Raw genomic sequence first — 24,634 nt, forward strand, 5'->3', positions numbered from 1 at the left:
ATCAATACCGTTTGCCTCATTTTTTGAAAGGTACAACTTAGTTTGTTAGATGGAGCATTAAGATATCTTAAAGATTACTACGGAAAGATTTTTCAGTTTATTGCCTTGATCTTCGTAGCTCACATACTGTATTTTCTAGTGCTATCGTCTTAATGGAGAATATTTTGAAAAACAATAAAGCGATTTTCGTCGATTAAAATTTGTTTTTGTTTTCCAATCTCGAAATATAAAAGACAACCTACATAGTAGGAAGATTGTGGTTATCAGGGATAATAAATTAGAATTAAAAAGTAAACTTTGAGGGCCTATGTTCCATTTAGGCACTGTGCAAAATACTATGTATTTACGAGTAAATAAGAAGAAATGATAAATGTTGGCTACATTTCGGCGCATTTAAGAATATTTCAACAATCTCACATACCCACACTACAATCTACGATTTAAGGAAAGGTTTACAATAATTTATAAATTTGTTTGGTCACTTCGCGCACCTACTTTTACTATATTATCGCATATTCGAAGCGTTGATAGTCTCCCTTATAAATTTACGACTATAATACATAGCTAAACACTTTTGAAATGTGTTGAGGCAAGCTACTCAATGCCAGGTTCAACTGACAATTAAACAAGGGCGTAAGCAGCAACGATGGCAGCTCGTGCCCAGACACTTTCACTCTCACTACGCATCGTTACAACAAAAGTATTGTGTAAACAAATTATGTTATTAGTTGTTGCTATCGAGCAAAAGTAATTGCATACATATAGGCGCACGAAATGCATATTTAATAAAAAGTGAAATAGGTGCTTGCTCTCTGAGAGCGCAATGGAAAAAGTAGGAGCAGCAACTTCAATATGCATGTAGCCAAGAGCCAGAGAGGAACTATTTTAAGACGTAATTGTGACTATACATATACAAAGATATTACAAAAATCTCCTAAAAATGTGAAACACAAATAAACCTACATATATAGCTTAAAAGAGCTGTAAATTTTTAATTAAAAATTACTTTGGGTTTTTTATAATTCGTTAAGATAAATAATATTTGTTTTGGATAAAAATGACAGTCAATATATATTTTTTGATGATTTATTTGCCTCAAAAAAGTATGGCAACCCTATCGCAAGTACATGAATATCCACGTATGCGTGTACACTATGGCAACCGGCAGGAACGTCGACGTTTGACGGAAATACATAGCAATCACTCAAATGGCTGCGTGAGTGACGGCCACCCGAATGCCACTGCCCTCGTTGTTGCTGTCCTACTCGTCGTTGGTAACACATGTTACCACTATGTCCATACCACTGTCGTATTTAGTCTTCAATGTCAAATGTTTGTTGTTTGTTTTGATTTGTGTATTTCACACTTGAAACACTTTTACAGCGACTGTGCTCTCCCAGCGTCCCCTGAGAGCCTTGGGAGCTGGTATGCCCACTGTGAGTACTTCAGAGCAACGAAATTTGCATGACAAACATACAAACTGTAATAATGGAATAAATCAGAAATGTAAAAGTAGAGGTCCCCTTATTCATATATTACATATCGGTACCTTCATAAATTGGTGGATTGTGAATGTGACTCTTGGGAAAAATACACGACTGATAGAAAATTGCTCACTTACACATCGAAAGCTAATATAATATATATGTATGTAACATATTATATATATATGCATTGATAACATATTGATACCATCCGACATTCACAAATGTCTTTATGAGAAGAAGCTGCTGGTAAACTGTTGGCATAAAAGCGATTCGAATGTGCTATGAACATAAACGAGAGCTTTGCCTTTGCTATGTTTAAAAGAAATTTCGACAATCTTCTATCTGTGGTTGTTGTCTTCTCACAAAATATTCCTGAAGTAATGCCTGTTGACAGTCCCTAGCCGGATAAAAATCCATGTGTGTTCCAATAACATCGACCCGACTGCTGTAGAAACGGACAATATTCTATCTAATCCTGTTGCATATTTTGTCCATTGCCCGAATACTATCTGATGACAACTTTCAAAAATATCTGAATATTGAAAGCTCACAAATTGTCACCAATATCTTCTTCATAGTGTAGACCAATTCTCAATATATATTTTTCTCTAGTTCTTCTAGAAATTTAATCAAAGTAACTGACTGAAGAAGAGATAAATAATGTTGCATTAGAGAGTACGCATAGTTTTTGCAGAGGACACAAAAATTGCTTTATTAGGTAACACCATTCTTCTGATATTTATATTAAGGTCAGTATGGTAAGATAGTAATAATGCACTTTCAGCGTCTTTAATGACGGAAAATCAATCTTGTTGTTGTTTACTTCAAGTCCATTATTTTCAATTCTCTCAAGGGTCTATCACTACATGATGGGCAAGGCAAACCACTGAACATATTTCTGCCTCAAAAAATCTTTACATAAAAATAAAGTGACGTTCGGAGTGGGCTTGAAACTTGAAAACTAATTGGTTTGTTGGATAACTAGAAGCAGAAGAAGCTTAAATAGAAGCCTAAGAGCAATGATAACCCCAAATTATTTCAAAGTCTGAGTAAAAGGGCTCCACTCCAGAGCTGCACTTGTGGCATATCGAAAAGGAGTAGTTCAACAGAGGAGAGAGACAGATAACGGCTACAACCAAATTTCATGAGATTACTTCGTCACTGCCACATGGAAGTAGAACCAAAGGAGCACCGCTGGAAAGCATGGCACTCAATAGAAGGAAGAGTAGAATCGACTCCTGAAATCGATCTGAAAGTGCATGTGAATTGATTAGAAGGCTGTGGACAGATAAGACATTGTGAAGAGGGCACATAATACATAGAACACAGGTCGCAGTTCAAACCTCAATTATTTGATGCTGTTCTAAGTGCTTTTCAATTACCGAAATGTAATAATTATAATCCGATACAAGCTCAGTTGATTAAATTATATTTAACAATCATTACCAAACAAATTAAATAGGCTTATTATAAGCGATTATCGGATTATCGGACAAAGTTTAGATTTTATCACAAGCTTAAGAGTTTCAAAGGTAAACCTTTACGAACGTCACATTATTTCTTATGGGAGGTTTCATAAACTTCAAACGCTACGTTTAACACGTTGGGAATTCAAAGGGTTCTCCAATATGTAAATGTGAGTGGAATGAAGGAAAAATATGAGAGACTATTTTATAGTTTTAGAGGGCCAAATATTCAGGTTTCGTACTATGACATATTTAGATAAGAGTTTTCATGTGAACGTAGGCACTACGTATTTTAGTGTAAAAAATTGTATAAAACCTAGAATCCCATTGTAGTCATAAGATATACAAAACTTAAAAATACTTCCTACTTGGCTTCGATCAGACACACTAAGTCTTAAATCGATTTTGGTGTTACTTCAACTTCAAAAAAACGGCACAAATGAACTCACCCTTTATATATTTCATGAACACACAAGAAGTCTTTGATGAGACGTGCCTCGTAGATACCTTGTAGTTTTGCCGCCATCGCACAACAATTACTAATTAATAACCCAAAATTGGGTACTTCTCTTTTGCACACATCCTTCAAGAGCCCTTAATCAACCGTATGCCCCCCTTACGCATGAAACAATTTACAAGTCGCCCACTTGCTTGCTCATTCATTTAGCTTTGACTCTTACTCAGTGCTTTTGATTATATTCACTCCGATTGGGTGAATACTTTGATTTCTCAGCAGAGCTTTGCACGTGATAACGGTACACATAGTATATACAAATCACAACAACTCTGGTTTGGTTGAATACTACCGAATTCACATAACTCATTACTTACGTTGGCAGTTCGAGTAATCGGTACGATTGGGAAGGAAAAAACATGCCTCCGAAGAAGGTATCTTCCTTTTAACATTGAAGTAGCTTTCGGTTTAGTTTTAAATCTTTCGAAGAACTGCAAATAATATTTCTAAGAGATACTATCGGGACGTCGACCGGTCGTCGATAACGACTGTTTTGGCGTTCTTAAATTAGTAAAAGAATTAGGACTAGTAAATACACATACTGGCCCACACAGGCCACGAAATACTAAAATTCGAAAATTTGAGGAATGTTTTCGTGTTCACAGTCCTTAGTAAGATATAACTCCGTGACCCTTCGGGCTACATAAGCTAGAGTGTTTGGGTATCGAATGAACGCTCATCTTCCACATTGGCTAATACTCAATGATACCGAAGATTAGCAGGCAAAAGTGACAAATGGAGTCGATCAACTTTGTGAACTCCACACAATTAACCAAATAATTCTTCTTCTTCTTTACTGGCGTAGACACCGCTTACGCGATTATAGCCGAGTCAACAACAGCGCGCCAGTCGTTTCTTCTCTTCGCTACGTGGCGCCAATTGGATATTCCAAGCGAAGCCAGGTCCTTCTCCACTTGGTCCTTCCAACGGAGTGGAGGTGTTCCTCTTCCTCTGCGTGTACTGCGTCGAATACTTTCAGAGCTGGAGTGTTTTCATCCATCCGGACAACATGACCTAGCCAGCGTAGCCGCTGTCTTTTAATTAGCTGAACTATGTCTATGTCAATGTCAATGTCGTCGTATATCTCGTACCGTCCATCGTTTCATCGAATGCGATATTCGCCGTGGCCAACGCGCAAAGGACCATAAATCTTTCGCAGAACTTTTCTCTTGAAAACTCGCAACGTCGACTCATCGGTTGTTGTCATCGTCCAAGCCACTGCACCATATAGCAGGACGGGAATTATGAGCGACTTATAAAGTTTGGCTTTTGTTCGTCGAGAGAGGACTTTACTTTTCAATTGCCTACTCAGTCCGAAGTAGCACCTGTTGGCAAGAGTAATCCTGCGTTGGATTTCCAGGCTGACATTGTTGGAGGTGTTAATGCTGGTTCCTAAATAGACGAAATTATCTACAACTTCAAAGTTATGACTGTCAACAGTGACGTGAGAGCCAAGTCGCGAGTGCGACGACTGTTTGTTTGATGACAGGAGATATTTCGTCTTGCCCTCGTTCACTGCCAGACCCATTTGCGTTGCTTCCTTGTTCAGTCTGGAGAAAGCAGAACTAACGGCGCGGGTGTTGAGGCCGATGATATCAATATCAAGCACGATTTTAACATCGTAGCAGGGGCATATCTCATAAGTGCGCTCCAAGCACTCATAAAAAGCATCTTTGGTCACATCGTCCTTCTCTTCCGTCGGAGCGTGGGCGCAAATCAGCTATATGTTGAGGAACCTCGCTTTGATGCGGATTGTGGCTAGACATTCATTCTCCGGAGTGAATGATAGTACTCGGCGACGGAGTCTCTCTCCCACCACGAATCCAACACCAAACTTGCGCTCCTTTATATGGCCACTGTAGTAAATGTCACAAGGACCTACTCGTCTCTGTCCTTGTCCCATCCATCGCATTTCTTGGACGGCGGTGATGTCAACCTTTATTTTCTCGCGGACATCAATCAGCTGGGCAGCGGCACCTTCCCAATTAAGGGACCGGACATTCCAGGTGCATGCCCTCAAATTATAGTCCTTAATTCGTTTGCCATGGTCGTCATCAAAAACGGGGTCTCTCATCCGAGGCTGTTGGTGGTTTTTCATTGGGGATGTTTTTTTACGTGGCGGATCCCAAACCCGAACGGATGTTCTTAGGCTACCCAGAGGATACTTGGTCAAAGACCGGAAGTCGTGAGCTGCTTGAGTCATATGTAAAAGAATCGTTTCTGGCCACTCTCAAGTGAATGGCGATCAGAGAACTTTCCTCACTTGCGTGAACTTCTATACATGACTCCATCCTCCCAACCAAACAATTAAGAACCGGAAAATTTATATTAATAACAACAAATATTTTCAAACTTAAACTAAATTTGCAGACAATGAAATTTCTATGCAGCAAACTAGTATTCTACATTTTCTGTGGACCTAACATGGAGATTATACCACAATGCATGTACTTGCATAACACATACATACATATGTATGTAAGCAACACAGGTATTTATAGGTCCATAGTCTAATATTTGCTTTCGACACACTTAGCAGGCACATTAAGTGGGAGGTGTCAGACCTGTACACATACAGTGATCACATGGCCATTATTGCCGAAGTTTTGTTCTCCCGAGAAACGGAAACTCTCTGCAGAAACATCTCTCAAACCCGAAGTTGGAGACAAAAGGAACTGTATAGGGACATTTTTGACCGGGTCTGAAAAACAGCAAAGACAACGGGCGAAGGTGTCATCCACTTAGTATCCGCGGTGCAGAAAGAACTAGTTGCAGCATGCGATGCAATTATGCGTAAAACGAGATGCCTTAACAACCGAAAGCCCGTATGCTGGTGGAACGAAGAAATCGTCACTCGGAAGAAACTCTGCCACTCACCTAGACGTCGCACAGTGGCATTTCGGCGGAAAAAATAGGATTTTTCCACTTTCCAATTTCAAAACTTTAATGATTTTGTTTTGTTTTTTATAAAAAGTGAAATTTTATAGTTAAAAAATCTAACAGAAGTCGACGGAAAGTTATTCAATAAAATCAGATTAAAATTATTGTCCAAATAAAGAAATTTTTTTGTGTGTAAGTTTACAGCTATGGCTTTTCTTTTATTTTTTGGTGAAAATATAGAACCTACTTGTTTATAAAAACAAAAATTTATTGAAATTGGCAATGTAAGCTAATTTTTATAATTTTTCAAAAATTATACTAAAAATATCAACTTTTCATTTTTTGATGGAAAAAAACTTTATGTGCTTTGCCTTGCTTAGCCCTCTTACTATAAAAAAATTAAAGTTCCGAGTCTGTACTTTCAACTAAAAAAAAAAATACAACCGCCAATTACCGTCCCTTTTAGTAACATCGATTTTAATTTCAAAAGTCACTTCCAATATTTCATACAAATGGTCAATAAGACAAAAAATGTAGTATACTTTCAGGCTCTCATGTAAAGGGCAAGGAAATTAATGTATTACGCAAGCTCCTTTTTGCATCCAGCATTGTGCTGGATGGTAAAACCGCTCAGATAGTGACACATACTACTGAAGCAGCAGTATGCTACATTTGTGGAGCGAAACCTACTGAAATGAACAACTTGGAGTTAGTTTCCATGCAAACAATTAAACCAGAGGCATGTGAATTGGGAATTTCATCCTTACATGCTAGAATCAAGTTTATGGAATGCATTCTCCATATAGCTTATAATTTACCATTTCAGAAATGGGCTGCAACCTTCCAAAACAAAGAAATTAAAATACAAAATAAATTAAAAATACAAGCGGCCTTTAAAGATAAAATGCGGTTGCGAGTTGATTTTGTTCAACAAGGTACAGGAACTTCTAACGACGGGAACACAACAAGGCTTTTTTTTAAACCCACAAATGGTTGCGGATATTACTGGCGTCAATGAAGACCTTATCTATCGATTCAGGATAATTCTTCAAATAATTACATGTGGCGAAAAAATTGATAGTGACAATTTTAATTATATACGTCGGACACTGCGAAACTGTTCGTACAAAATTATAGTTGGTTTTATATGCCTGTTACTGTGCACAAAATACTAATGCATGGTAAGGATATAATGGATGCTGCCATATTACCAATAGGCATGCTTTCAGAGGAAGCCGAGGAAGCCAGAAACAAAGACTACAGGAAGTATCGATTGATGTTTTCGAGAAAGTGTGATCGAATTTCCACAAATACTGATGTCTTCAACAGACTTCTTATAACTTCGGATCCTTACATAAGTAGCTTAAGGCGTCATTCGAACAAAATTTCTTTAGAACTAGATCCCATTTTTAAAGATATGGTGCTTGCATAATATTACAAATAAAAACTAACACAATTTTTCGCCTGTTACATATTGCATTTTTATCAAGGTAAAGGTATAAATAACGTCACTTTTCGTTTAAGTGTAATTTTTTTCATCAGGAGAACTCAATTAAGAAGTGTCCCAAATTTCAAGTCCCTAGGTCCAAAAATAAAAATTTTGGCAATTGCAGTTATATGGGAGGTGGGTGTGGCAGTGTGCGGTTTTCCAAGATTTTTTCAAAATTTCTTAATTTAGTCCAGAGAAGTGTTTCTGCAAAGTTTCATTGTTGTACGACCACTCCTTCTATTTTTTACCAAGAAATATATGGAGCGGTGCCACTGTGCGTCGTCGAAAAACTTTGTAAAGAATACACCCATCGATTATGAGGAAAACCGTCGAAGCTTTATTTACAACTCATGACCCCTTTGTTGTTGTTTAGTTCAATTTTATAAGATAATTTTCTATGCTTGCATAATTTGAAAGCCCTGTATCAAGTGCATCGACGAGGTCAAAGTAGAAATAATAACAATATACTAAGCATAGTGGACTAACGAGGTTTATTCAATTTAAATTAAATTGGCATCAGCAGATACATAGTAATCTAACATCCCACATTTCTGATGTATTGTTGTCTTTCGTCACCCGCATCGGAAGAATTATTGTGCCAGGATATTGACAGCTTCCCCGATGTGTGCAACAACAGTTGACTACAGCGTAAAAATAGTAGGTATCACAGGTGTGACCACCACACACCGGCGCAAGGAATTCATATTCGCCTTACTGAATAAATATTGTAGCGTAATGTTGATTAGGTAAAGGGTAAGTAAGAATAATCAGGGTTATATCGCCCATATAAATCTTAAAATTTAGCCTTTTCCGGCGGATGTAACCGGCTCTGTCTTGGTTGTAATTCCAATATATGTTTGGAAATATCCATAAAGCTTGCCGGATATGCAATCAGACAGCAAAACGTTTTATAATTCTTTTCGATTACTATCTACGGATTGAAATCTGCCCTCACCAAATTAAAAACATCTCGATTTTTTTTACTTATGCCGGTCTTGCAGCAAATGAGCGATATCTCTAAAATCAATAAAATTGTATATTAAGTCGCTTTGACCAAAGTAGACTCTAAAAGCAACTGTCAGATGCAATACCACCTCATAAGCATGTCCTACTTTTCTTAATTGGCAGTTTCTATGTTTTCTTCATTGTTTTAACAATTAAAGTTAACTGTCTCTCAGTAAATGATCTTAGGTGTCATTGCGTAGTGAGTGTTCGGATTTCGGATATCGTTATACATTTTTATATCGCTTTCTAATGACCCTGGAAGTGTGATTTATACGAAAAACTACCAATAGATATCAGATAATGTATAAGATAGTCTAATGTGACCCTTATTTTATTTGGCCCATTCCTTTTCACAAACTTCATCTATTCTAGTCGTATTTAAGAGGCCTGATTGACAATATTTCTGATCCTTTTGACGTTGTATCCTCCCAGAAACAGCTAGGTTTGACGAAGTCTTCACGCTTGTGTCTCTAATGAAATATGGACACAGTATGGTTAAAGCTAGATTGTTAGCAATCTGTTACTTTTTTATTGTTGTAGTGCCAGAAAGCAACCCTGAAGTAACCGTTCCCACGATAGTCGGGTCTACGTAACCGGAACAGACTCAGATATAGCAGAATTCTGCTGCTAATTAATTTGAAGAATTGCAACCAAGTTGACCGTCCTTGGCCGAATAAAAAACCGCGTCTTTGCAGGTTACAGATCTCAATTCCCATGACATCCGGTTCTACGCACCGCAATTGACCCGGATTTTATCCGGCCAAGGGCTTTTTTTCAGTGATCTAAGTCCGTTTGGATCGGCAAGTTCTAGTCTAAGTTTTTCGTCACTGGAGTAACATCTTGCAGCAGGGTTGCTCCGTAACCTCCTGACTCGTGCTGGCATTAATTCCTCCGTTGGACATTTTTCTACTGCGTTTGCCTCGGTCAGACCTGCTCAGGCCTTAAGACACACAGGGAGTGGACCACATGGCTCCATGTTGCCAACGTGATACTGTTTCTACTGCTGTACAATCTGCACACAGTTCGCACACTGCGCCGCCACTCAGTCCGAGTGGCCAACAGAGGACCTGAAAAAGGCAACATAACTTCCACACGGAGAAACCTAGCTAAACAGCCGCTCAGATCTTCTGAGTTGTGCCGGTTTTAATGTTTTACGTAAAGATCGCGAGCGAGATAATGGCGGAGGCCTAGCCTTCAGACCCTAGAATGTCAGGTTTACGAGCTCGAAATATTTAATATATATGTACATCCCCCCAGTTACATGTTGCCCCTACAGAATATAGGTGCGCTACTTTGTGGTGAGAACCGTTTGGTACTAGGCGACTTTAATGCGCACCACGATCTTTGGCATTCCTGTCTGTCAAACGATCGTAGCATAATGGAGCTGGCGGAACAGATTGACCATTCGACATTCTGCACAATGAATGACGAAGACCCCACCAGAACTATGGACAGCAGTAATAGCTCGCCCGATATTACCACTGCCAGCTGTGATCTGATAAATAGAATAACCTGGCGACCTAAGCTAACTCTCGCATCAGACAATCTGGCCATAATTATCTCGATCGAGAAACCTCCCGAGTTTGTTTCTGTGGACAACCGTACCTTCGTTAACTTTAACAAAGTTAACTATGTCGGCCTCACATAATTTACTGAGAACACCTTCAAAGCTTTATCCATTTCTACAGACGTTCCGATGACGCACGACAATTTCGCAAGGTGATCGCAGCAGTTACCGCTCGCTTCATCCCGGCTGGAAGAATAGAAGAAGTCCGCTCAAATTTCCCAGGAAGCAGCCGTTTTAGCTAATGAGCGCGACACCTAAGCGGACGAAATGGATAGAGCACCTGAAGTCCTGCAACCTTTCCACCGGTGTGAGTAAACTGTGGTCTATTGTCAAGGCTTTGTCTAGCCCAAATTGGAGTCCAATTCAATGGCCGTGCCTCTTCGGACCCGAAGAAGTACCCGAGCTACTTTAAAGGGCAATTCACACTGCACCCATCGGTAGACAAAACCAATCTATGGGTTACCCGACGGCTGCGCAAAATACCAAATGACTGCGCGCCACTTATTTTCACCGATGAGGAGGTTCAGAATGTCATCAACAAAGCGAAATCTTTTTGCCCTGATGAAATCACCATGCTTATGCTAAAACATCTAGGCTGGACGTAAGTAAGCTACCTCACCAAGGTTCTCAACCTGTCGCTGACCACTCTTCAAATACCCGTTGTGTGAAAAGTCGGAAGAGTGGTCCTCTCCTCTCCCCAGTAGTGAAGACACTTGAGGTCTTGCTACTCCCGGCCTTCACTCACCACCTGAGTCTAGCCAACCACAAGCATAGATTCCGAAAAGTGCACAGCACCACCACAGCACAACGTCATAAACGCTCAGGTAGTCCGTGGCCTCAACCAGAAACCACCCTGTGAGAGAACGATTCGTAGCGTTGGACTTGTCAAAAGCTTTTGACACTGTCAATCACATAACTCTACTGCAGGACATCGAGCAAACTACGCTCCCTCCAGGACTTATGAGGTGGACCATGAACTAATGGGGACTAGGTAATCCATTAAAACAATAACAACAACAGGTTACAGACCATCCATACCACTCCCCTCAATTCTCTGCTCTTCGGTAGTTCTTCCTCGATAAACCTCATTTTCCAGATCGGCTCTTTTCTTGTTCTTCCCAGCTAACAGATATTACTCACGCAGCAGTTCGCTAAGTTCCAGGGAACTTGACTAAATGTACTTCCGAGTACGTCCTTCTTTCAAATTGGTAACTGGAGTATGCTTCTTGCCTTTTTATATCCTACAAGATCTAATTTCAACCGATAGTTTATGCAACTCCCTGAAATATTTTTAAATGCATTGTTAATTTTGTTTCTTTTCCACACAATTTGCATTTATTTGATATTCATAAAAACATGCAACATTACTGCATTTGAATGTTGAAAGTATGATGAGTTGTCATGTATGCAAGAAACTAAAATTCAATTTGAACTAAATAATAATTAAATGAAAAACTAACTATGATAAAAGTATATCATATAGTAAAGCGCCAAAATTCGTATAAAGCCTATGAGCATCACAATTTTTCTAAAGTTCGGTGTGAGCATATTCATTGTGTGATTCTTTATCCTTTGGTACAATAAATAAACCCTCTGCTGTTGTCCATCGAGTGCCGTGCTGCATACTGCTAAAACCGACAATTTCCATTTGGCCAGAAATTGGTCTTCCAAACGAACGTCCAGACATTCCCAAATAACTGCCTGTGTCTAAATGCCGCAAGCGTACATGAGCATCACGTACCCATTCATCATTAGAGCAAATTACTTCCCAATGATCACCGGTGTCACCTACACCATCATCGCCATAGGCTGATACTTCCTGTTCACCAGATAAGGGTGAAGGAAAATGATGGGAATGTAAGTTCTTCTTGGTAGTTAAATGCTCTAAGCGTATAATGTCGCCACATTGTACGGGTTCGCCACGTTCACAATGCTTATTTGTTGGTGCCTTTATCACCCAATGACTGTTCACATCTTCTTTTAACTCAATTCCTGTCACCGATTGTTGACCCGAACCAGAACCATATTTTACATCATGTGAATGCAAACGGGATCCATAATCTGAATTCAGTAGTTTTATTATTGAGCCGCATGTCACGAAATTGGTTTTACCCGCTGAAAGGAAGCCAAAAATGTTGCTATAGAAGTGATAACAAAACAGCAACCGGAAAAGTACAACAAAAGTACAACAAATATACACAACTAGTGGGCGGATCACCACCAATCACGGGCGACCACATCAAACTTACCAAAAGACACGGGAAATGTGCAAAGTATAAATGAAAGGATTATTTCTAACGACAAATTCAATTTATTCGGGTTCATTTTCTCTTATTTTTTACTTAAACTAATTAATTTGTTCAAATAAATACTCGTAATTCTCTATAGATGAAAAACGATAAGTTTACACTTTGTAGGGAACTATTGAATTCTAATTGTCAAAATCGGCGACCGACACGCAAACAAATGTCAAATTAGATAACACAAATCTGGCTTGCGCAAACAATACTATGTTGCCAGAATTCAATTTACTAAAAATGAGTTTTATATCTGGCTTTTACTTTATATGCAATTATTGGATTTTGTAATTTTTTAAGCTGTGAAGAAACTAAAAAGCAGATCAGAATGCATACCATTTTTACAAACAATTAAATCGAAGCTTTAATACATACATATATTAACTTCAAACTTACAAATATAAAAATTTTCTTTTCTAAATATTGTTTATTTATAACGACTGCTCGCTCGTTGCTGAGAATAATATCTAAATACCGAAAACGTATATATGGCATATTAACTTAAATTTCTAAAACATTTTAGGGCATATCTTTATTATAAATATTCTACGGCATCACCCAAACCAAACAAAGGATGTCAACATTTGTGAACATAATCATAGAAAACAGCTGACAGGAGAAAAGAAAGAAAAAGACAAAATAGACATACATTTATTAAAATTTTACAAAATTTCTTATTTAATTTAATAAGCAATGTTTCAACAAGAAAACATGGCTTGTAGTGCTACAGTATTAGGCATTTTATGCTTTTCCCTCAGCGTTTTGGTGAGCGTTCAAAATTTTGCTTTGAAAGTTCATAAAACAAGGTATATTTGCAGTTGTCTACGGCAGATGTACCTCCGCAAAATACCACCAATCCAGTTAAGGTTGATAACAACAATATACCTGCTGTGAAAAGCCCATTGAGCAGCACTTTAGCACCAAACATATTAAATTCCTTAGTGCAAGCCACAAATTCAACGCCCAAATGGTAAGTATTACAGTTTTTTATTTGCGATTATTAACTACGTTTCTTTATCATTTGCTTAGTGTGTGTGATGGAGCTTTGCTACCGCGTCTAAGTGAAAATGGTAAAGTGCTGGAAATCTGTCCGGAATGTAAATGTCAACATGAAGCAAGGAACACAACACTTATTAAGGTAATGTGCAGCTGTATTGTACACATATTATAAAATAGTACCTACTACTTTAGAACTCTTATTATTCATATCAAAAATTTACCCTTAACTTTAACTTAAGGTTAACAAAATAAGCAATAATAATTACATTACCAGAGGAAGAAATTTTTATGGCAGTTTTACAAAATATTAATTTTACCATATATTTTAATAATTTTATTTATTAATATGAAACAACTATATTGCCCAATTATATTTGCGTGTATATGTATACATACTATTTCTCCCATATTAGACAGTTCAATGATCTTAGTTTCTAAATCTTTTAACAGGTCGTTGTCATAATTGTGATTTGGATTATATCTATACTTGTGATATATATGCTATTTCTAATTTGCTTGGATCCACTACTCAACAAGCGTGTAAAGGCGAATTACCAGGAGCACACAAACGAAGATGTACATATCAAATACTCCAACGTTCAATATAGTCTCTTAGTAGATGACAATAAAGATTCTGATTGATTATCTTTTAGTTTTCGTTTTCATGTTGTTTTTACATATTTTGTTGCACATATGTTTAATTTTACATAGCGTTTTGTATTTTTGTTATTAACATACTAACGACACATACATACATTTTAATTCCAAAATGTTCATTTCCGTTACCAATATGAGTTTGTATACCTAGTAAGCAATTAAGCACACACATACAAGTTCTACGAATTTACACTAACACCAAATTGTTACAATTTAATATTGATAGCTATGAAATTTTTAATATCTCTTCATTATTTCTCTTATTATTAGGATGAAGCAAGCGGTACTTCCCCTCCATTGCCATCCGGCATGGCTAATCAAGAAATGAACTCACGCGCAAATGTTTTGAATCGTGTTGGTCATCAAACGGATAAGTGGAAGCGACAAGTACGCGAACAACGTCGTCACATCTATGATCGACGTACAATGTTGAATTAAATTCGTAGCGTGTGTAGTGAGAGTTCGCGTTTATTTTCTTTAATATTTTTGAATATATTATTTTTATTAAAAAATATATATATATTATAATGTAATAGAAATATCTTTTAACTGCATATTTACATATCCATATATGTGACGCCACTATCTGCAGCTATCCACTTTTTCAATGTGGCGACGATCTCATACGGGAAAGTACTTGTTTCAATATATTATTTCTTTTTCTTTTGACTAAGTAAATTTTGTATAAACTCATGTATTAGCAGTAATCACTTTAAATTGTTGCATATGCCTACATACTTACGAATATTCATACGAAATAACACATAAATGTATATGGTAGAATTAAAGGATTTTAGCGAAAATATATGTAAAACAAATAATTATTGGAACCAGAAAAAAGCTTGAAACTAACACATTTTTCAACGAATTACCTAAAAATACAATTCAGGGGAAACTAATTAGATCTACAACAACGTTCAAATACGAGTAAATAATAAAAGGACGAAAAATTCGGTTGTATCGTAGCTATAATACAAAAGACTTCATATAAGCTCTTGATTCTGATCTGCACAATTCATTCGAAGATTCAACCGTTGCCTTGGACAATAATCCACGCTGAATTTCGTAAAGATGGGGATGTTCGAGAAGTTTCACTTGCAAAAACTTTATTCTGAATGTTCAGTATATATGTCAGCAATATGCTACTCGTATAATAACAAACAACAAATAAGCTACAACTCCCTTCTGGACACTGTCTTATCCAGAAATGACCTCGACATACCAATCAATATAGTTATATCGCTCGTACAATGACCCCATTCATGTAAAACCTCTTCCCATCTGGTCCAACCTCGTCGAAAAAGCATATTTCCTGCGCCTATGTTTAAGTGATTTCTTTGACAACAAACGAGCTCCTCATTTGTCAGAACTGGAAAAACATTAAGTGTGGTTTTTGCTGTAACGGCAAAAAACATTCTTGAAGTAATTTAGATGAATGCTGTCGGTTTAACAGTGCTTGATCGGGTCTGTTTAGGTTAGCTAGATGCGGGAACGAATTATAATGACGCAGAAAATTACTTGTAAAAAGCTCCTAATGTATACTTCAAAAACTGAGGGATCTACTTCTTTTCTTTTGTAAAAAAATGTGATTTGATCTAGTAGGAGATGCAAAAACTTGGTATGAGATATTATGCAAATTCCAAACCTTTAATATCTATTAATATATAAAGCAATATTTTTAAAACATTATCTTTTATTTAGTATAAGCACATATCTGAAATTAATAACCTTTAACCAAAGTAGCCAATTGCCAGTTCTGGTTAACTTCGAAGGGTCCTTGAACAATTGTACCTTGAGCGGTGGAAACTGCTACCGAGTATTTCGATATCGCACGACAATCACGATAGTACAACACTTCCATGCATTTACGTAGCTATTAAACAACAATAATAAATATGATTATAATTTTGAAAAATTTGTATAAAATAATATATATCGTACCACTTGTGAAGCTTCACTTTGCGACAGTAACCGACCTTCCGAGATTTGCTCACGCACTAAAGGCAAAGCAAAATGTTTGCCAAAACCGGTGGCCACTACATCGTCCTCATAAGCACGTCCGCGCAGATCCACATGACCCAAGAAGGGCACACCATCCTGCATGCCACCAACAACCATCTCCAGCCACAATGGATTGACACGGCTGCGGCGATTGTACAGAATACGTGTTAGCCAATTGTACAGCGATTTTGGTTGCATTTCAATATCATCTTGATAACACATGTCCTCTACCATTTTCTGGTCTATACTTCTTTTGAGACTTTGAAAATCAGCGAAATCGCCTCCAGCACCAATAATAGTTTTTTCATTTATTTTGAAAACACGCTGTACATCTTGGTAACGTGCCAAAGAGCCATAAGAGACTAGGTTATCTGCAGCAATCATAACACCACCATCAAATTTAACTCCAATTACCGAGGTACCGGTAGTAATTGGTGATCTGCAAATAAATCACGCAAATTAATTCTCGTATCACAACTGAAAAATACATTTTTACTTACGACGAACGATTGGACCCATATAAACCAGGTGCTGTGATATTGCCGGCATTGATATCTTGGCTAGTGCCAGGAAAGTTATAAAATTGTCCAGGCACAGGTCCACCTTTCCATAATTCTGTTTGTATAAAGTTATTGTGTGAATACATTTTATATGATTTTTATACGAAAATTAATATTGCAAGCAAAAACGATGAAATGCAAATTGTAGACAATGACAACCAAATTATTGTTTGACAGTTTTAATAGTTGCCACCCCAGGAGAAGTATTGAAAACAAAATATTAATTTTCCAACACTGTTAAAATATCAAAAACATGGTTGCTATACACTGTATGAAAATATAACTTTATTTTGAATTGTGACGAAAACCGATACGAGAACAAAAAGAAACAACGGTACATTGCCACAATTAACAAGTCAGCGATATGCGTAGTTAAAAGAGTGATCGAGCGGCCAAGTTTTGTTAACGATCTACCATATAAGGGCTGCAGGATTGTGCAGCGTCAAGCTGCCCGGTATTGGTAGGGGATTAACTTCTAGTATTGTCATCGATATAATCCAGAAATTACTTCATGATGTTCTTAGAAGATGGCTCAGCTTGTGCGAAAACATCCCGGTAGAAACTGCTTCGAGAGTACTTTGTGTTCTTAACCGGGAGCTTGCAAGTTTCACTACATATGTATATGTATGTATGTGATATTAAGATCCAGCCTGTACGCTTTCGTCCAGCTCGTGAAGAGGGTCGCTGTGAATTAGGTGGGGAGAGGTTTAGAATCCATGCAGAGAAGCAGCGAGACAAACCGCTAATATATCTTTTGAACACTTGCGATTAATTTCATTGCCATGATATTAATGTCAATATCATAGAATCATCTGCGTTTAGGGTAAGGAAAATTCTCTCCGGTGGTTACGGGAGTTTCGCGATATGAAATTTAAAAAGTAGCGGGGAGCAGATACCATCCTGCGGGACCCCTTTTAAATTCTTAACTTAAAATCTTAACCTCGAAATTGTACTAGACCCAGGATATGAGAGAAAAACGGTGATCGAAAGACAGTGAGCAAAAGACGGTTGGCGAGTTTTCCAAAATTTGGTAGTACGCTGGTTAGGTCATGTTGTCTGAAAGGACCAAAACACTCCAGCTCTGAAAGTATTCGACACCGTATCCGCCGGGGGAAGCAGAGGAAGACCTCCACTCCGTTGGAAGGACCAGACTTAGTCGAGACGAGTCATTTAGAAGATACATATAAAATTGCTGTTACTAAACAGTTTCAATAATTGAGCAACTATCCAATAGGTTTCTATATAAAGTTTAAATCGAAGAAACAAGGTGAGGTTAGTTTCGATTACTGATTCCAACACTAAGCGAAGCCTCCTTTGGTGAAACAAGGAGCTTGTGTTTTGCAGACGCAGAGTACGGGAATGTTTCAACTTGATTAAGCTAGCGGAAAGCGAAGACTTTATATAAAGATCTTCTAAAGGACTACAAAAAGTTGGTGCGCAAAGCGACAGTCTTGGAATAACTTTTGTAGTAGCTTTGACGAGGTGACGAGGCTTAGAAAATTATTATTCAAAAGCTCTGTCTCGTCCGGTCTAATTCGCAAGAGTGGGCGGACAATTGTTAGGACTCTTTAGAGTTAAGGACGCGATAAGTTCTTGATATGAAAGGAATAATGTATCAAGCCCGAACACATCATTACTCAGATCCGCTCAATCGATCCATATAAATCTCCCGATATGAAAGGAATCGTTCTAGCAATGCTGTAAGGGGCGCTCTATCTATCAGTTGTGTGTCTAAAGCCGATATTTAGCTATCTACTCACTCTACTACACTCATGGACAGAGGCTGGGTAGTTTTCGTACCAAAGGCAGGCAGAAAGAATCCAGCACTCGAGAGAGTTCAGGCCTATAAGATTAACTTCCTTTCTGCTGAAAACGGTAAAGAAAATCTAAGACGTGGACTTCAGGGCAGAGTCTCCTATACATTTTTCCAAAGCACAACTCGCATCTTGAATATAAGTAATACAATCTTGGAGCATTCCCGGACTTTTCTGCAACATACAACAACGTTTTTGCGAATTCTATTTTGAATAGTATCCAGTCAAAAGGTGCTGATCTTGCTATACAAGATTAGAGAAGCCTCGTGACCTCTAGAAGGATAAGAGCAGATTGGAACGATGTTGTAATAACCAAAGGAAGTCTGTATGGGCACTCTGAAAGGTGGAGTGATATCTCCGCTCCTATGGACATTAGTCGTAAATAAACTTAGACGGCAAAGCCCCTAAGATATACAGTGGATGTATCCATTTTAAAAATGGGTAGATGTCTACACATTATTACATTATAGACCACCACTCTCAATTCTGTTCAGAATAGGTCATCTCTAGGGGATCTGGGGTTGAATCCGGAGAAAACGGATCTGCTTGTGTTCACAAGAAAAAATCTCTCATATGGAGGTTCCGTTTGATAAATTAGACTAAACTCTCTTTCAAGGACCGCACCAAGTATCTTGGGGTAGCCTTGGACAACAAACTGCTGTGGGAAGGTAATGTGGAAGAGAGAGTCAGAAAGGCTAGCAATGCATTATATGCGTGTAGGCCGAAGTTCGCTACATCCTGGGGGCTCTCTTCCTCCCTTATGTATTGGTGCTACGCAGCTATTGTGTACGACCAATTTTGCCCCACGCTGCAGTAGTATGGTGAACAGCATGCGGAAATCCACCTATCGGAAATCAATAGCTCGAAAATAGAGGATGGAGTTGGTGCGGGAATATATTGTCCAGAGTTAAGCATAAGGCAGCCTTTTAAGTTGCCGGACCAAAGCCTTACAGCTAGGTTCTAATGCACCAGCAGGCAACTGCAGAGCCAACATCTACGTAGACAGCCAAGCAGCATCAAGGCAGTACCTTCGTATCACATATCGGCAAGTGTCTTGGGAAGCAGGGCAGTAGTGAAAAGTGTGTCAGGTCCCAAAGGCATCGATGGCAATGATATAGTGGACGAGATTGAAAATATTAGTGTATGGCTGTCTATACGACGATTTCGACAGAAGCAGGGTAAAAAAAATCTAAATTCGATGGAACGAGCTACCTGAGTGCAAAACTGTCAAAGTCATGTGTAAAACTATAGGAGGAAGTACGATAAATTCTTACTGGAATTCGATAGATGAGACTGTAGGAACATGATCAAAATACTCACTGATCGTAGTCTGGTCGCGGCACACGCCAGCAGAATGGGACTGACAGATCGAGAAGACTGAGGTAAATGTCAAGAGCAAGGCACCTGGGAAACAATGAGGTATTTCATGGTCACTTGTATCGCATTTCCAAGGTTATGGTTTAGCTGGGGCCCCATGATATACGACACTGGAAGAAGTATTGATGGTGAGGCCACCATGTCAATAGAAATTCGCGTCAAGAGCAGGATAACTACTAATAACTGAACTCCATTGACTGGTCTGAGTGGCTCATCAGTCTAACCGAAACCAACCATCTATGTAAGTATATACAGTACTTTGAGTAGCCATAAAAATTGAATGCTTGTATGCGACTTTATAATTGGCATTATGGCCAATACAAATTTGCTTAAGCGTTGCAATTTCTATTCCCAACAGCTCGAAGGGAGATCTGAATGTCTACACAAACATGTTTAACCCTTGTTCTCGCAAACACGAAACAATAAGGAAGGAAGTGTTGAAATGTTTCTATCTCGTTTTCGTCTAAATCGCTTCTGCAGCTGGCATCCGGTGAGATTATCAACCTTACAGCGTGGTTATCTCTTACTTACTAAATGTATAATAATTTTAAGGTGACAAAACCAAGTAATGTATCTTAATTTCTGGCCTGTAAATATGTGTCTCATAAAAAGTATAAAAAAATAAAATTTACTCATTTCTTTGTTTCTCATTTATTGCTTCTTTATTGGCGAGTAACCATAAACGGTTAATCAAATTAAGCAGTTTGATACCCAGTTACCACCATCGTCCCCAAACTTACAAATAATATATATGTTTTCATAAACTTTGAACAATAATTAAAAACATGGTGAAATTACTAAATAAATCACATAAATATATATGTACAATATCAGCTTTTAAATAATAATACTCTTACAAATGTTGGGAATGTTGGCTTGCAATACTTTATGTCTGTATGTATACATTTTTAAACTTGAACAGGAATGATAACAAAATGGAACCAAATATAATAGATATAAATATATATGTATATGTAAATTATAAAGGTATTAATTCTTTGTTTATAGAAGTAACACTTTAAAATATAGTTATATATATGTATATATGTATGTATGTACGAAACGGCTATAGATTATCAATTTTAATTTTTCAAATTACATATTGCAAATATTTATTAAAAATCTTTAGTGCTTAAAGCTTATTGTTTCCTATTGTTATACACTTTTCTCCATACCTATCTACACATGCAACACTTTCAGCTCTAACTTAGGAGGCGTCTACGCAAATTGGCCACAGTTTTCCATATGAAACAGCAAACGATTGCTGTACCCACCAACTTTTGTAATAATTTGCATTCGACCGCGTGTCAAAAAACTTCCAAAGCATTATGACTATGCTAATCATCACTTCGGCAGCAGCCACAGCAGCAGCACAGCAAGGATTTGCCACCGCTCTTCGCCGGTTTGTTGTATGTGTGTGGTCCACGCATGAAGATGTCGATTAATTGGCAATGTGAACTGAAAGAATTCAAAATAAATTATTAGTTTTGGGTAAAATCATAGAATTTTAAGTTTAAAAGCACATTAATTAAAATATATTACATTTATGTATATTTCAAATATAATATGTGGATCGTTCGATAGGAGCTGTGTCTACAAAGAAAACTGATAATTTTAGATAGATTTTATGGAAATCCGTAAAATAGGACTCCGAGGAGTTGATAATATACTCATTCGACTTTCGCCTCCCGAAAGTAAAAGTAATGTAATACAAACATGCTTAAATTATTTTTGTAAAATACATACATCATAGTTAATTCCTGATCATTAACCACCTCTCCGTCGCAGTTCCAACGCGACAAGCCGTTGTCATCATCATAGTCAACATAACCATCCGCAGTTTCAGCGATCGGCTGACATGAATTACTAATGCTGTACTCTTGCACAAGATTCGCATTAGGCGACCGGAAGCAGAACTTTTTGGTGCGATAGGTTTCAACGAAAGGCAAATTTCGCTACAAAAAAAATTACATACAATAAAGTTAGTATACAGAGGTATAAAAGTATAGGGGAGTGGGTACTCACAATATCGCCACTGCGCCCCGTCAAGTTTAAAAGCAATCGTACATTGTTGAGCAGCGAGGTTTTTCGCACTAGTACCAGGTCTAGATAGCCATCGCCTAGATGACTGTAGGGCGCCACACCGTTGGGGCTCCGCGTGCAGGCGCAGGTAATATTCGCGCCACTGATCATGAAAAATTCACCATTTATTGTTTTCCACCCACTTTCGACTTTATTTTCCGGCGCGCACACGCCATCTGCTCCGTCATAAACCATTTCACTATCATTATCACAGTCTGTCAAATTTATATGCTTCGTATCATCAAAGTCCATAGTTTCATTGCTATTTGCAGAAAATATTTTTCCGCCGCGCAACTCGGCAGCAGTGCCAGCCACTTCCAAATAATTTGTTTTATTGCTTTGGCCGTCGTTATTATCCTCACAAATCTTCATTGAAGCGTTTGATGATGTGGGCAGCTCATCGCCTGCAACGGACGTCGGCGTAATAACACCCGCCAATATGCCTTTGTGCATTAAAGCGCGTTTCGTCGCAAGCGCCGCCTGTGTAATGGACGCCGCGTCACAGCGTGTACAATTCGCAAAACAAATCGTATCCTCAGTAGTTGTTACGTTTTCACACCTCGCGCCTTCTTCGTGTGGTGCCGCACCAGCATTCAATTTGTTGCCGCCTATTGGCTGTAAGATGCGCAGCTCTGCTTCGTAGCCGTTATTGGTAAGGAACGTTTTAACACCGGCAAACTCATAGCGCTTCGTACCCAGCCAACGATAACGCTCACTCTTTGCCGCCACATCGCCTAAATAGCCGTAGGATAATACACTGGCGCAGAAACGTATGACGCCCTCACGATTGCGCACGCTACAAATGTCCACACCGCGCCGCTGCCCCAAAATCAAATGTATCGCCGCGGTGCGCACATCCGATGTGCCGTGCAGGCTGTACGCGACCGTATCCGTACTACCCGCTGGTATAATGGCCACGGGCAGCGTTGGTTTCGGCACATACGGCGGCTGGCGCGCATCCATGCCCGCATCGCATATTGCGCGAAAGATGAGCCCGTTAATTACCTCCGCCACTGTGCCGTCGCCACCAACACAGCAAACCGCATCGAACGGCGACAAATCATGACTCAACAGTATGTCGCGTATCTGATTCGAACGCTGCGATATAATGCAGGACGCGTCGATCCCAGCCAATTGAAATAGTGGTTTACAGTGGCGTTCATAGACCTGCAAGCCGCGCTGGCGTCCGCCATACGGATTGATGAAGACCAGTAAACGACGCACGCGCAGACGCGTCGGCGCCGTATTCGCGAGCATTTTATTGAGCAACGCGTGCCATTGCCGCACCACATACGCATCGGCGTTATAGAGCACCAGTTTGTGCACGTCCCAGCGGTTGCAGTCTGTCTCTGAGTTGACGATGCGCGCGGCGTATGACAAGGCAAGATACTGTTCAGTGGGTGGCGTACTGCTGTGTTGTTGTTTTTGTTCGCTAGCGGTGTGCGCATCGAACTCAGCCATTGGCTGCGGCGCTGCAATATGCAAAGCCGCCGACTTGGTGTGGCCCTTGCCCACTCTGATTAGCTCGTTTATATGCAACACATTCGTGTTTTTGCCATAGACTAAGCCTAAGCAACAACAACAATAAGAAAAACAAAAGGTTAAAATGTTAAGAACGCTTTTAATTTTTTTCAATATTATTAACTTACCTTGCTTAAAGTTGCCTTCAGTGTCCGCGTCGCTGTTGCGCTTCGTCTGCAGTCGCTCCCAAACGATGTGGTCATAGTTGAGCAAGACGCGATACCGTTTCTTCTTGATTTGAAAGTTGTTTAGGAGTATATCACAAGTTTGGCTGCTGGCTATGGGTCTCGCTGCCAGTGCTGCGGCAGCTGCCTCCTTCTCTTTGTGGCTTGCGGCATTTGCATCGTTGTGCGCAGCGGACGACTGCGTGAAATCCGTGCTGCTCTGCGTCATCTCGGTGGCTGGCGTTGGACTGATTAGTTAAGCGCGACTCGACATGCCAAAAGCTGAAATGAAAAAGTTTTTAGCGGCGTTTCAAACTGGTTTTCGTACGCGAGATGAAGCAAAGAAAAACTGTGTAAAAGCGAATTGTGAAAAAGAACCAAATACTGGTGGGCAACAAAGGAAATTATGCCGAGAAACGATTAAAACCGTATTTTCCACACCAACGGTTATAGTAAGTGGCAAGAAAAAACAACAGCAAAAACAACAAATTAAAAATATTAGCTTGTTTTCGTTTTGCTAACATTCGCATTAGGCAAACTTGTTTCTAATCAGCCAGCGTTCGCGGAATAGCATAAGCGAGGTTAGAGTTTCCATAATTAGTAAAGTATTACAAATACAAAAAATATATATTTATATATGTATGTATGTACATGTGTAAATTCTAAAAACATATTTGTGATTATTGTGTTCGTTTGCAAACTAGAAAAACTTTTTTAGCTTTATTGCGTCGGTTCTAACAATTAGTTTGTTGGT

At 38.8% G+C, this 24,634-nt stretch overlaps 4 protein-coding genes across 4 annotated transcripts; 1 reads left to right on the forward strand and 3 right to left on the reverse strand.

The window, feature by feature from the left end:
* Positions 1-11,715: 11,715 nt before the first annotated feature.
* On the reverse strand, positions 11,716-12,859 carry LOC105226571 (stromal cell-derived factor 2). The gene is made up of 2 exons (XM_011205493.4): positions 12,658-12,859; positions 11,716-12,523 (listed from the first exon to the last, which is right to left on the reverse strand). The coding sequence occupies exons 1-2, from the start codon at positions 12,731-12,733 to the stop codon at positions 11,937-11,939; spliced, it is 663 nt and encodes a 220-aa protein (XP_011203795.2). The 5' UTR covers positions 12,734-12,859; the 3' UTR covers positions 11,716-11,936.
* Positions 12,860-13,301: 442 nt separating this feature from the next.
* LOC105226570 (uncharacterized protein CG1161) lies at positions 13,302-15,166 on the forward strand. The gene is made up of 5 exons (XM_011205492.4): positions 13,302-13,470; positions 13,524-13,675; positions 13,735-13,843; positions 14,155-14,280; positions 14,632-15,166. The coding sequence occupies exons 1-5, from the start codon at positions 13,399-13,401 to the stop codon at positions 14,797-14,799; spliced, it is 627 nt and encodes a 208-aa protein (XP_011203794.2). The 5' UTR covers positions 13,302-13,398; the 3' UTR covers positions 14,800-15,166.
* An 870-nt stretch (positions 15,167-16,036) lies between these two features.
* Positions 16,037-17,097, reverse strand: LOC105226568 (proteasome subunit beta type-4). Its single transcript, XM_011205491.4, has 3 exons — positions 16,863-17,097; positions 16,303-16,801; positions 16,037-16,234 (listed from the first exon to the last, which is right to left on the reverse strand). The coding sequence occupies exons 1-3, from the start codon at positions 17,006-17,008 to the stop codon at positions 16,082-16,084; spliced, it is 798 nt and encodes a 265-aa protein (XP_011203793.1). The 5' UTR covers positions 17,009-17,097; the 3' UTR covers positions 16,037-16,081.
* Positions 17,098-21,146: 4,049 nt separating this feature from the next.
* Positions 21,147-24,162, reverse strand: LOC105226567 (ceramide kinase; the record flags this gene model as incomplete). The annotated part of the gene is given in 4 exon segments (XM_049462204.1): positions 21,147-21,571; positions 21,860-22,068; positions 22,139-23,763; positions 23,845-24,162. Coding segments are annotated over 4 exon segments (2,220 nt in total). The 3' UTR covers positions 21,147-21,450.
* Positions 24,163-24,634: the final 472 nt, after the last annotated feature.

This window comes from Bactrocera dorsalis, unplaced genomic scaffold, assembly GCF_023373825.1.
Source record: "Bactrocera dorsalis isolate Fly_Bdor unplaced genomic scaffold, ASM2337382v1 BdCtg343, whole genome shotgun sequence".
Lineage (NCBI taxonomy): Eukaryota > Metazoa > Arthropoda > Insecta > Diptera > Tephritidae > Bactrocera > Bactrocera dorsalis.

Bases quoted from the DNA above. Each gene is read 5' to 3' on its own strand.
- LOC105226571 (XM_011205493.4), bottom strand. From the start codon at position 12,733: ATGAACCCGAATAAATTGAATTTGTCGTTAGAAATAATCCTTTCATTT. The intron at 12,524-12,657 runs GTAAGTTTGATG...GCTTCCTTTCAG, and splicing joins CACATTTCCCGTGTCTTTTG to CGGGTAAAACCAATTTCGTG.
- LOC105226570 (XM_011205492.4), top strand. From the start codon at position 13,399: ATGTTTCAACAAGAAAACATGGCTTGTAGTGCTACAGTATTAGGCATT. The intron at 13,471-13,523 runs GTGAGCGTTCAA...GTATATTTGCAG, and splicing joins GCTTTTCCCTCAGCGTTTTG to TTGTCTACGGCAGATGTACC. The intron at 13,844-14,154 runs GTAATGTGCAGC...ATCTTTTAACAG, and splicing joins GGAACACAACACTTATTAAG to GTCGTTGTCATAATTGTGAT.
- LOC105226568 (XM_011205491.4), bottom strand. From the start codon at position 17,008: ATGTATTCACACAATAACTTTATACAAACAGAATTATGGAAAGGTGGA. The intron at 16,802-16,862 runs GTAAGTAAAAAT...ATTTATTTGCAG, and splicing joins TATGGGTCCAATCGTTCGTC to ATCACCAATTACTACCGGTA. The intron at 16,235-16,302 runs GTACGATATATA...GTTGTTTAATAG, and splicing joins AAAGTGAAGCTTCACAAGTG to CTACGTAAATGCATGGAAGT.